General features: G+C 47.0%; 1 protein-coding gene across 7 annotated transcripts in view; it reads left to right on the forward strand.

Annotated features, from left to right (window-relative positions):
• The window catches only part of LOC146863653 (putative E3 ubiquitin-protein ligase HERC1), a 1482062-nt gene that overhangs the window by 152975 nt on the left and 1314933 nt on the right, over window positions 1–14154 (forward strand). For all 7 annotated transcript variants that reach the window (XM_085627737.1, XM_085627739.1, XM_085627735.1 and 4 more), the window contains exon 7: window positions 11522–11665. In XM_085627737.1, coding sequence (XP_085483863.1) covers window positions 11522–11665 — 144 coding nt within the window. The remainder of the gene's footprint in view (window positions 1–11521; window positions 11666–14154) is intronic.

Genomic DNA, 14154 nt, shown 5'->3' on the forward strand with positions numbered 1-14154 from the left:
TGTATGTATCTGAAATATTCGGTGTTGGCAAGGTCATACTCCCTTTGCAATTGAGAAAAGGTGACTATTTCTACTGCCTTCCACAGATCTCCAACCTTAGAGAAGCCGATCAAATCCCATCGATCAAAACCCTTAGTGTTTCTGAGGTTGCCAAAGAGATCCGCGACCCAGAGAGGGGTAGCGCATGTTGTTTTACCCTCTCAAGCCAAACGTTTCATAGCTACACGCAATACCTGTACCGGGATGTATAACGTTACAGCGCATGCTTTTACAATGCATGCTGTTACAACGAAAGTTTTACAACGCATGCGATGTTACAACGCATGCTTTTACAACGCAAGTCTTTACATCGACATACACTAGATGGCGTGCTGACATTAGAAATGTGTAATTTACTATTCTAACTCCAGTCCACGTTGTAGTAGGGAAGGTGTTTGGATAGTAAACTACACTATTTCTAATGTTAGCACGCCATCTAGTGCAAGTCGATGTAAAGACTTGCGTTGTAAAAGCATGCGTTGTAACATCGCATGCGTTGTAAAAGTTTCGTTGTAATGGTAGTGCGGTGTAAAAGTTGCGTTGTAAAGGTTGTTCCCCCCTGTACCGCATGCATTGTGGGGCCCGTCAGTTTCAATTTAGTGGGATTGATGTATAACACTCTTGTAAAATCCCCCCATGGAATCCCCCCCTGGAAGCAGCCATCTGTCCATTTGATATACGGGGTCCCTCGGGGGCCTATAAATGCACTGGTTAATTGCTGTTAGTTGTGCAGCCCAGTGGTATCTTTTGAAGTCGGCGAGCGCATTCCCCCCATCATACCACCCACATGTGAGTTTTTGAATGGATATCCTGGGTGACTTCCCCCACCCACAGGAGCTCTCTCTGGATGCCTTCTATGGATTTATACGAGTCTGCCCCAACCGGGTGAGGCGAATTTTGCAATACATATAAAAACGTGGTAGGGCCTTCATCTTGAATAATGCAGCTCGCCTTAACAGGGACAGCCGGAGGGATTTCCAGTGTTTGACATCAGATCTTAGGGGCATATCATCAAAAAATATATCATATAAAATTATCGCTGCTTTTGCGTCCGTTTTCGGACGAAAAAGCGGCGATAATTTTATCGTCTTATCAGCAAGGTCACGCTATCGCGTGAATCCTTGCATTAGCGCCTGTTTACTGAACGCCCAGCTTTGCATCTCTAATGAGATGCAAAGTGGGCGTTCCTGCCCTGACATAACTGGAGAAATGTCGCTAAGCGACATTTCTCCAATTATCAATGGGCCCGCTAACCTGCAGAGCGACAAGGAAAGTAGCGATAACCTCTGTTATTGCTACTTTCCTTATTCCTGCTCCAAGACTGACTTAGAGAAGAACAAAAGGAAGTGGGAAAACCCACTGAGTACCTCGCACTGTTCACTGTGCGGGACAAAACCCCTAAATATGTGTAGTCAAAATATAGGTTTCAAACACATATATCATTAATTGTAAACCAATAGTCTAGTGTTAACTAACAAACAATTTAAACCTTAAATATAAAGAAAGACCAAAGATATTTCATTGTCACATGTATATTGTTGGTTTCACAATATATTGTACAGTAAACAAAAACATCTTGTGTGCATTATACAATTTTTCATTAAGGAAAAAAACGAATCAAGCGAATTGCTTTTATCTTCATAGATGTCGAAGCCCAATGCATTTCGGGATTTGAAGTATCCCTTCGTCAGGGGCAATCTAGAATGAAAACACAAACAGTAGTATATCTCTAAATGGAAAATAATCAATTTCCTAATACAGGTCTATCTGATGGTACATGGGTAGGAATACATTTGCTTGGACAATACATGCTGTGCGATGGTAATGTTAATGGGTGAGTGTACTGGAAAAATGGATGATATGAACCAAGTCGATGGTCTGTTCAAGATTCACCGTGAAAGAGTCCAGAGATTGAGATGAGGCTTGTGAATTGGTAATCAATGTGCACCATTCGTATCAAAGTCGAGTTAGCAAGTGCAGTGAAGAAAGCCGTAATGTTTTCCAAGTCTCGTGATAGGGGGGGTCAAAGGTGAAACGATCGTGTCGACGTAGAGTTGGCATGTGCAGTAAAAAAAGACTGTGATATTTTCCGTAATCAGGGGACGGTGATCAAAGGTAACCAACCAGTGGAAAATACCTGAATAAAGTGATAAATATTAATGAACCGATGAAAAGAGTGCGGCATGTACACCTCAGTGTAGTCACCTTTGACCCCCCCCTATCACGAGACTTGGAAAACATTACGGCTTTCTTCACTGCACTTGCTAACTCGACTTTGATACGAATGGTGCACATTGATTACCAATTCACAAGCCTCATCTCAATCTCTGGACTCTTTCACGGTGAATCTTGAACAGACCATCGACTTGGTTCATATCATCCATTTTTCCAGTACACTCACCCATTAACATTACCATCGCACAGCATGTATTGTCCAAGCAAATGTATTCCTACCCATGTACCATCAGATAGACCTGTATTAGGAAATTGATTATTTTCCATTTAGAGATATACTACTGTTTGTGTTTTCATTCTAGATTGCCCCTGACGAAGGGATACTTCAAATCCCGAAATGCATTGGGCTTCGACATCTATGAAGATAAAAGCAATTCGCTTGATTCGTTTTTTTCCTTAATGAAAAATTGTATAATGCACACAAGATGTTTTTGTTTACTGTACAATATATTGTGAAACCAACAATATACATGTGACAATGAAATATCTTTGGTCTTTCTTTATATTTAAGGTTTAAATTGTTTGTTAGTTAACACTAGACTATTGGTTTACAATTAATGATATATGTGTTTGAAACCTATATTTTGACTACACATATTTAGGGGTTTTGTCCCGCACAGTGAACGGTGCGAGGTACTCAGTGGGTTTTCCCACTTCCTTTTGTTCTTCACTTATTACACATCCGTAGTGACTTCGGATGTTGTACCTCAGCACCCTCCAAAAGAACTTTTTATTAAACAGCCTCAATCTTTAATCAAACTACTCGCACAAACGAGAGTGCTCCTTACTACCTTCTGCTCTTTAAATCCCCAAGACTGACTTAGCCATGATATCCTATGGAAGGTGGATATCATGGCTAAGTATGCCTTGCCCTATCATCAAGCTATCGCCAAACTTTGTGAGATTATCGCTGGATTTCCAGCGATAATCTCACATTTGGCAGTTGTGCTTGGAATTTTATCGCGATTGAGATAAGCGTTGCTAATAGCACGCTATCTCAGCGATAAAATTCCACTTTACCCGGTGATAATTATCATAGCGCTAAATGCGCTTAGCGATAATTATCGCCGGCCCTTGATGATATGCCCCTTAGTTTTTGCAGCGGGGGCAAGAGATTCGGTTCATAAAAAAGGGTTGAATCCTTAGAAACATAGATCCCCAGTTGCTTTCACCCCACTTTGGCTTCACTACTCTTCATACCCAGTGGCAGTGCAGATATTTTGCCACACAGAACATAGACAACACATTTGGACCAATTTATACTATAGCCAGAGCATTTCCCAAATGCTATAAAGATATGCAATGCTCTATTCAGGGAGGTACAGGGTGACGCCAGATATAACAGTATCTCGTCAGCATATAACGAAATACGATCCTCCCACTCCTCAGCCCATTTTAGTCCCCTGATAATAGGATATTTTCTTATCCACATTGCTAACGACTCCAACTTCAGGGCAAAGAGCAATGGGGAAAGGGGGCAACCCTCTCCGGTTCCTCTCCCGAGTGCGAGCACTGGGGACCTGTTGTTGTACATGTTGAGAGCATCCGACCTGCTGTTGTGCACGTTGAGTGCCCTGCTCTTCATTTTAAGGTAGGAAGCTTTAGACATGTAGGTGAGCATCAGACCTGCTTACTTGCATGTTGAAAGCTCTGTACGTGGCTGAAGAAGACTTCAGACGCACAGGTGAGCATCAGACCTGCCCTTTTGGAGTGCATGTTGGGATCCTTGAGAGTTCGATACCTGTGGTGAAGGAGCTTTTGGTCACCCAGGTGAGCATCAGACCTGCTTACTTGCATGTTGAAAGCTCTACACCTGGCGGAGGAAGACATCACCCACATAGGTGAGCATCAGGCATGTCCTGTTGGGGTGCATGTGAACAGCTTATACCTTGGGGAAGTAAACTATGGACGCCTAGGTGAGCATTGTCGGCAAGTGCCCTTTTTGACATGGTCACCCCCTCTTTTTGCCTGGTATTCAATACAATTTTGACTGGAAGTGCACTCGGTTCCTACTAACCCGGTCCCCAGTACCAGGTCTCCTTCCCTAAACTGTACAATTGTTTCCCAAATTGGCAAAACCTTTATCACCCTCTGTAGGTCCCTGGTAAATGGTACTCCTAGTACCTAGGTCCTGGGGTGCTGAAAAGGGTCCCTAAGGACTGCAGCATGCATTGTGCCACCCTAAGGAACCCCTCACCACTCTCATGAAGACTGCCATCGTAGGCTGTGTGTCTCGGTGCAGAGAGAAAGTGAAAACACGACATGGAACACAGCCTGTGTGCCATGCCTACAGACACAGCATGTTGTATAGTTAAGTCACCCCTACAGCAGGCCTCACAGCCCTAAGGCAGAGTGCACTACACTACACGTGTGGGCATATCTGCATGGACAGATTTGGCCCTGTAGTGGCCAGGCCCACTACTGCCAGTACAAGTGACCAGGGAAGCCATTTTAAGGACATGTGCTGGTCACTGGTGAAAACAAGTTCCCCAACTACATGATGGCTTCACTAAAACTATGAATGTTTGGTATCAAATATCTCATATTAATAAACCCACACTGACTCCATTGAAGTATTATGGCTTCCCTTACAGCCAGATTTGGCCTTTCCAGGGACCATTTGCTGCATGGACAGGCATGAAAATATGTAGTCAGAGAGCCGTGTTCAGCTTCAGGCTAGTTCTACCCATAAGGTGGGCTACTTTAAGTGAAGGCGAAAATCAGAACTCTGGGACAGGGTTATGCCCACTTATCACAGGAAGTGGTCATATATGGGGTGTATTGAGCCCAGAGGTCAGTAGCCCATTGGCTACTACCCTACACTCTGCTAACACCCCTAAACCTAGGGCCCGATTCACAGAACAAACTTAAGACTAAATCCTAAACTTAGTACCATTCTGGTATTCACAGAATGCACCTAGTACTTCTGGTATTCACAGAATGAACTTACTACTTTTGCTATTCACAGAATGAACTTAGTACTTTTGCTATTCACAGAATGGATTTACGACTCCTCAACTTACGTCCGCACTCGGGCCGGAAATTCCGGCCCGGAGGCGGAGCTTCCGGCCCGGAGGTGGAGCTTCCGGCCCGGAGGCGGAGCTTCCGGCCCGGAGGCGGAGCTTCCGGCCCGGAGGCGGAGCTTCCGGCCCGGAGGTGGAGATTTCAGCCATAGCTAAATCGGCCGGAATCCCCACCTCCGGCCTGGAAGCTCCGCCTCCGGCCCGGAAGCCCGCCTCCGGCCTGGAAGCCCCGCCTCCGGCCCGGAAGCTCCGCCTCCGGGCCGGAAGCTCCGCCTCCGGGCCGGAATTTCCGACCCGAGTGCGGACGTAAGTTTAGGAGTCGTAAATCCATTCTGTGAATAGCAAAAGTACTAAGTTCATTCTGTGAATAGCAAAAGTAGTAAGTTCATTCTGTGAATACCAGAAGTACTAAGTGCATTCTGTGAATACCAGAATGGTACTAAGTTTAGGATTTAGTCTTAAGTTTGTTCTGTGAATCGGGCCCCTAGTATTTATGGGAGCCCCTGGCACCAGGAAATCAGATTCTGCCAACCTAAACAAAGTAGGACTAAAGAGCTGTGAAGAAAGAAGCAACTGACTTGGTGCTCATACTTTAAGCTACTGTGCCTCCAAAAGCCTGGGAGGACTACCGGTGCTTCTGCCAAGACTCGTGACCTCCTGTGGCGCAGTGGAGCTGCTTCCTTGCACCCTACAGGTACCAAAGAAAAAACTGTGCGCACTCCGGACCACGTAAACCCAACACCGGTCAGCACCACTGCACCCATCGCGCCAAGCCTGAGATGAAGTGGGCCAACTGTGCCAGCATGGTCCACCAGCCTCCCCCCCCTTGCCGGGGAAGAAGGAGACTTGTTGACACCACCTGCAGCCTCTTTGTGCAGCATCCGGCTGACCACAAGTGACTAAGCTGTGAAAACCCTGACGCCTCAAGACACCTCTTCACCCGTCGCCCCAGGCCTGAGTAGAAGTATTCCAAAGGTGTCCCCACATTCCTAAGGATCATGAGATCTGAGCTTCCTTGTTGGCTCAGCCTGACTGGTTTCCCAGTCCAAGCCTGCAGCCTCTTTCTGACTGGACCGATCCCCAATGACTAAAATTGGGCACCCTACACCATAACACACCTCTGCACCGAGATGCCTCAGAGCTTCTCGAGGTGACTTGTTAGTGTGAAGTTGGACATTGCCCCATACTCACCTTAAGTCCAGGACATGGGTCACGTAAGTCGCCATGAAGTGCCCAAACGCAGTGCATGTTTTCTCCTTTTGGATAACATTGGGCACCTGATGCTGTAAAGCATCTCTGCACCCGGGCACCCCAGTGCCGCCTGAGGTGACCTGGTGGTGCTGCTTTGGACCTTCCCCAAACGTACATTAGGTCCAGGAGATAGTCCTGAAAGTCGCCGTGAAGTACCTGTATGCAGTGTTTGTTTTTTCCTCTTTAGGATACAATTGCCGCCTCTGGAAATTGCAAGTGTCGACTTTTGAAACCTAAAAGTATTTCTATCTCGAAACTTACTTACCTGATTTTGATGGCCTTGGTGCCAAAACTTACATAAAGATACAAGTTATTTTTATAAATTGAGGTGTGTGCCTCGTTTATTGACCTAGTGTATATTGCAGATGTCTAACGCTCCTCTTTGATAAGCCTAAGGCGGCTCGACCACACTACCCCCTAGAGCACCTCGGGATTGCAAGAGCAAGCACTTGCCCACTCATACGGCTGCTCAGGTTAAAATGATCTAAACAGGACACTGTTGTTTTAAATGAGTACGGACACAACAAAAATTAAAGATGGATGTTTTGTGTTTCTGTTACTCAATCTTAACCTTTTGGGAGTACCACAAGTGGTCTCCTCTTTCAAGGGGGGGTCTCAAGGGAATGGTTTATTTGGACTTGGACAAATATAACGCACATGACACACTGCTCTCTATTTCACGTATATATTTTTGGAAGTTGGTTTTCGTTTTTGTCTGGGAAGTGCCGAAGATGACACAGTGAGCTAATTGGTGAGTACCCGCCAACCACTCACAGGGTATGGCTTACGTGAGGCACTTCCTTGACTTATCTTACTTTTTTGTTTGAACATTTGTTACACATTGAATTTAAACATAAATTGAATTTTAAGAAAAGACTCACATGGAGGGTATATGATTCGATATCAGTCCCTGTCCCACGAAGAAGAAGAAATAGTGTGACATTTCCTTACAATGTTGGCATAGCTGTGTGTTATATAACTAGGGCTTTGTATTTTGATTGACACTCATAAGGGATACCTGGCCTCTTTATACAGTATATCTCTTTTTGATATACTATATAAAGAGCCAGCTTCCTACAAGCATGAGTCCTGTTTGTTGGGTGTGGGTGGGGAGCTCTAACCAGTGCAAAAGGTAAATTTGGACACATAGGTCACCATCAGACCTGCTCGAGTGCATGTAGATGTGATTATCAGTTGTGTGGGATGGACACTCGGTTTGCCTCGGCGAGCATTAGATCTGGTGGGGTCAATGTTGAGAGCTGTACATCACAGGGTAAGAAGACTTTAGATGCCTACACAGGCATCAGACCTGTTGAGAGTTCTACACCTGCTGTGAAGGATACTTTGTCCTCTTAAGAGTGCATTAGACCTGCTGGGGTCCATGTTGAGAGCTGTACATCACAGGGTAAGAAGACTTTAGATGCCTGGTCAAGCATTGGACCTGTTGTCATGCATGTTGAGAGTTCTACACCTGGTGTGAAGGATACTTTGTCCTCCTCCTAGGAGTGCATTAGACCTGCTGGGGTGCATGATGAGAGTTCTATACTTTTCGGGAATGAGACTTTGGATGCCTAGGTGGGCATGAGAAGTGCTTGTGCATGTTAAGAGCTCTACACCTAGAGGAGAAGATGGTGGACACATAGGTGAGCATTAGACCTGCGGGTGCATATTGAGAGCTCTACACCTCGGGGAGAAGAAGGTGGACACCTAGGTGAGCATCAGACCTGTGGGGTGCATGATTAGAGCTCTGCACCTCGAGGAGTGGAGGGTAGACACCTAGGTGAGCATCAGTCCTCCTGGGGTGCATGTTGAGAGCTATACACCTCGAGGAGGAGATAGTGGATGCCTAGGTGAGCATTAGTCTTCCTGGATGCATTTTGTGATCTCTACACCTGGGGTAAAGAGATTTTGGATGCTTAGGTGAGCATCAGACATTCAGGAGTGCATGTTGAGAGCTCTACACCCAGAGTAAGGAAACTTTAGGTGCTTAGGTGCGCATTAGACCTGCAGAGGTACATGTTGAGAACTCTCCACCTAGGGGAAGGAGACTATGGATGCCTAGGTGAGCATCAGATTTGCTGGGGTGCATGTTAAGTGTTTTACATCTCAAGGAAGGGGAGACGTGTGATAGCTAGGTGAGTATCAAGCCTGTTCTTTATGTTGAGAGCTCTACACCTGGGGGGAGGTGAATATCAATGCCTTGGCGAGCATCAGACTTGCAGGGATGCATTTTGAGAGTTCTGCACCTAGGGGAAAGAGACTTTGGATGCATAGGTGAGCATCAGACCCGCAGGGGTGCACATTGAGTCCACCACAACTCAATGAGAAGATAGTGGACACCTTGGTGAGCATTAGACTTGAGGGGGTGCATGTTGAGAGCCCTATACCAATCGGAAATGAGACTTTGGATTCCTAGGTGGGCATGAAACCTGTTTGTGCCCGTTGAGAGCTCTACACATTGAGGAGAATATGGTGGACACCTAGGTGAGCATGAGTCCTCCTGGGGTGCATAGTGAGACCTCTACACCTAAGGTGAGAAGGCCTTGGATGCCTAGAGGAGCATGAGTCCTCCTGGAGTGCATGTTGAGAGCTCCACACCTCGAGGAGAAGATGGTGGAAACCTAGATGAGCACCAGTCCTCCTGGGCTGCATGTTGAGAGCGCCACACCTCGAGGAGGAGATGGTGGACACCTAGGTGAGCATCAGTCCTCCTGGGGTGCATGTTGAGAGCTATACACCTCGAGGAGGAGATAGTGGATGCCTAGGTGAGCATTAGTCTTCCTGGATGCATTTTGTGATCTCTACACCTGGGGTAAAGAGATTTTGGATGCTTAGGTGAGCATCAGACATTCAGGAGTGCATGTTGAGAGCTCTACACCCAGAGTAAGGAAACTTTAGGTGCTTAGGTGCGCATTAGACCTGCAGAGGTACATGTTGAGAACTCTCCACCTAGGGGAAGGAGACTATGGATGCCTAGGTGAGCATCAGATTTGCTGGGGTGCATGTTAAGTGTTTTACATCTCAAGGAAGGGGAGACGTGTGATAGCTAGGTGAGTATCAAGCCTGTTCTTTATGTTGAGAGCTCTACACCTGGGGGGAGGTGAATATCAATGCCTTGGCGAGCATCAGACTTGCAGGGATGCATTTTGAGAGTTCTGCACCTAGGGGAAAGAGACTTTGGATGCATAGGTGAGCATCAGACCCGCAGGGGTGCACATTGAGTCCACCACAACTCAATGAGAAGATAGTGGACACCTTGGTGAGCATTAGACTTGAGGGGGTGCATGTTGAGAGCCCTATACCAATCGGAAATGAGACTTTGGATTCCTAGGTGGGCATGAAACCTGTTTGTGCCCGTTGAGAGCTCTACACATTGAGGAGAATATGGTGGACACCTAGGTGAGCATGAGTCCTCCTGGGGTGCATAGTGAGACCTCTACACCTAAGGTGAGAAGGCCTTGGATGCCTAGAGGAGCATGAGTCCTCCTGGAGTGCATGTTGAGAGCTCCACACCTCGAGGAGAAGATGGTGGAAACCTAGATGAGCACCAGTCCTCCTGGGCTGCATGTTGAGAGCGCCACACCTCGAGGAGGAGATGGTGGACACCTAGGTGAGCATCAATCCTCCTGGGGTGCATGTCGAGAGCGCCACACCTCGAGGAGGAGATGGTGGACACCTAGGTGAGCACCAGTCCTCCTGGGGTGCATGTCGAGAGTGCCACACCTCGAGGAGGAGATGGTGGACAACTAGGTGAGCACCAGTCCTCCTGGGGTGCATGTTGAGAGCTCCACACCTCGAGGAGGAGATGGTGGACACTTAGGTGAGCATATGTCCTCCTGGGGTGCATGTTGAGAGCTGTACACCTAAGCTGATAAGACTTTGGATGCTTCCTGGGGCATCAGAGCTACTGGGGTACTTTTTAAGAGCCCCAAACCAGGAGGGGAGACTTTAGATGTGTAGAGGAGCTGTAGACCTCCTGGGTGCATGTTGAGAGCCTTACACCTGGGGTAAGGAGACTTTGGATGCCTAGGTGAGCGTTAGATCTACTGGGGTGTATGTTGAGTGTTTTACACCTCAGGAAAGGGGGAGCTGTTGGACAGCTAGGTGAGAATCAGACCTGTTCTTTATGTTGAGAGTTCTACACCTATGGGGGAGACTTTGGATGCCTAATTGTGTATCAGACCCTTTGTAGTGCATGTTGATAACTCTATACCTGGGGTGAAGTACATTTTGGATACGTAGGTCTACATAGGAGCTGCTAGGATGTCGTTGAGTGATCTATATATTGAGACTTTGGATGCATATATGAGCATCAGACCTTCTGAAGTGCATGTGAATGTGGCCACTGGTTGTGTGGGGAAAGCTGAATGCCTGGGTTAGCATCAGATCTGCTGAGGGCCTGTTGAGAGCTAAAGACTTGAGGAGAATGAGACCTTGTATGCCTAGGTGGGCACCAGACCTGTTGTTGTTTATGTTGAGTGCTCTACACCTTGGGGAGGGTGCTTTTGGATGCTATTGTGAACATCAGACCGGTTTAGATGCATGGTGAGAGTTCCACACATGGGGGACTGAGTCTGTGAATGCCTAGGTGAGCATCAGGCCCCTTGTTGTGCATTTTAAGACCTTTACACCTGGGAGAAACGAGACTCCAGTAGGCAGGCATCAGACCAGCTTTCATGCATGTTGAGGGCGCTACATATGGGTTAGAAGGAATAGGACTCCCCGGGGAGCATCGGACCTGCCCGGATCCATGCTGAGAGGGCTACACCTAGGAGACTGGTCACCTATTCGAGCATCAGACCTGCGCGGAGGCGTGGCCAGAGCTCTACACGTGGGGGAAGGAGTCTTTAGATGCCTAGGTGAGCATCGGACTGTTTCCCATAGTTAAGTAATTTATCCGGTGGTCCACAGATCCCCTTGGCTCAATCATATTACCCTACAAATACCAAGCACATGTCTGCTCATCTCTACAGGGCATCGCGACAGTCAGAGCCGGAGCATCCCCACCCTGGTGAGGGACATTAGCGGCGTGGGCCAGGTGTCGTGCGGCAGCTCCAACACGGTGGCGGTGTCTCAGGATGGACTGACCGTCTGGTCTTTTGGAGGCGGAGACAACGGTAAGAATAATTCATGAGTGATTGTTGTTCACTTTCTGCTCTAGATGAGTCAGCACAGCTCTGGGAGGGTACTGGTGCTCTTATATTATGGATGAGTCAGCACGATTCTGGGAGGGATACTGCTGCTCTTATATTATGGATGAGTCAGCACGATCCTGGGAGGAATACTGGTGCTCTTATATTATGGATGAGTCAGCAGGACTCTGGGAGGGGTACTGGAGCTCTTATATTATGGATGAGTCAGCACGATTCTGGGAGGGATACTGCTGCTCTTATGTCATGGATGAGCCAGCACGGCTCTGGGAGGGGTACTGGTGCTCTTATATTATGGATGAGTCGGCTGGGTTCTGAAACGAGTACTGGTGCGCTTATATCATGGATGACTCAGCAGGGTTCTGGAAAGGGTACTGGTGCTCTTATAGTAAGGATGAGACAGCACGATTATGGGAGGGTTACTGGTGCTCTTATATCATGGATGAGTCAGCATGCTTCTGAAAAGGGTACTTGTGTTCTTACATCATTATCATGGATGAGTCAGCACTGCTCTGGGAGGGGTACTGGTGCTCTTATATTATGTATGAGTCAGCACGATCTGGGAGGGGTACTGGTGCTCTTATATCATAATCATGGATGAGTCAGCACGATTCTGGGAGGGTTACTGGTACTCTTATATCATGGATGAGTAGGCACGTTCTGGGAGAGGTGCTGGTGTCTTATATCATGGATGAGTCAGCACGCTTCTGAAAAGTGTACTAGTGTTCTTATATCATAATCATGGATGAGTCAGCACGATTCTGGGAGGGTTACTAGTGCTCTTATATCATGGATGAGTAAAAAAAAAAAAAAGATTATTGTGCAGTTAATTAAAACCTTTACAATCGTACATTACATTTTTTTAACACGTTAAAATGAGAAAATCTCAGTAAAAAAGAAAGCCCAAAGGTAACATTGGAGTACAAAGGACGTTGTTAGACAGTCTAAGGGTGTGGAGATGAAAAGTGCAGGGTGCGGACCTAATAATAGCATTTTGGATATTTATTTATTTATTTTTATTTTAGCGATTTCTAAAGCGCCTGGTGACCCAAGGGCATCCCCGCGCTATAAAACTTGAATTCCTATTGAGAGGGAAGGTGACAGAAGGGTGTTATTTGGGAAACAGATGGGTCTTAAGATTTTTGCGGAAAGCAAGGTAGTTGGATTCCAGTCTGAGGGCGCGAGGCAGTGCATTCCAGCCCTTAGCCGCCTGAACGGAGAATTGTCGACCTCCTGTGCGGGCTTTTTTGAATCTGGGGATGTAGACTAGATTCTCCTTTTGAGATCGTAGTGATCTGGTTGCTGTATACGGAGTGATCATTTTGCTTAGGATCGCTGGACCAGATCCGTTGTAAAGCTTGTGTGTTGTGCACATTGCCTTAAAGTGCACCCTTTGGCGCACAGGGAGCCAATGCAGGGTTTTGAGGGCTGGTTTGGCGGATATTCTGGAGGGGGTGTTGGTAATCAGGCGTGCTGCCGCGTTCTGAGTCCGCTGGAGTTTCGTGATGGTCGCCTCGGGGGCTCCCAGATAGACCAGATTGCTGTAGTCCAAACGGGACAACACTAGACCTTGGATAAGGAGCTTTCTGGACATAGGTACATAATGTAATGTTCTTTAACGTTTACTAAAATGACAGTCCTTTAAAGCGCGGGATCTGCTAGTCCTGATATTACTAAATTTCCTGGTTAGGCCGGCAGTACAAGAGTTAGCCTATGTAGGATAGCTCAAGGAGCCGCAAGCAGTTTGGCTGTGGTTCATGGATGAGTCAGCACGGCTCTGGGAGAGGTACTGGTGCTCTTATATCATGGATGAGTAGGCACCGTTCTGGGAGAGGTTCTGGTGGTCTTATATCTTGGATGAATCCACTGCCCAGGGAGGGGGGTACTGGTGCTCCTATATTATGGATGAGTAAGCACGATTCTGGGAGGGTTACTGGTGCTCTTATATCATGGATGAGTCAGCACGCTTTTGAAAAGGGTACTGGTGTTCTTATATCATAATCATGGATGAGACAGCACGGTTCTGAAAGGGGTACTGGTGTCTAATATTATCGATGAGTCAGCATGGCTCTGGTAGGTGTACTGGTGCCCTTATATAATGGATGAGTCAGCACGATTCTTGGAGGGTTACTGGTGCTCTTATATCATGGATGAGTAGGCACCGTTCTGGGAGAGGTTCTGGTGGTCTTATATCTTGGATGAATCCACTGCCCAGGGAGGGGGGTACTGGTGCTCCTATATTATGGATGAGTAAGCACGATTCTGGGAGGGTTACTGGTGCTCTTATATCATGGATGAGTCAGCACGCTTTTGAAAAGGGTACTGGTGTTCTTATATCATAATCATGGATGAGTCAGCACGGTTCTGAAAGGGGTACTGGTGTCTAATATTATGGATGAGTCAGCATGGCTCTGGTAGGTGTACTGGTGCCCTTATATAGTGGATGAGTCAGCACG

The sequence above is a fragment of the Triturus cristatus genome, chromosome 2_1, assembly GCF_964204655.1.
Source record: "Triturus cristatus chromosome 2_1, aTriCri1.1, whole genome shotgun sequence".
Lineage (NCBI taxonomy): Eukaryota > Metazoa > Chordata > Amphibia > Caudata > Salamandridae > Triturus > Triturus cristatus.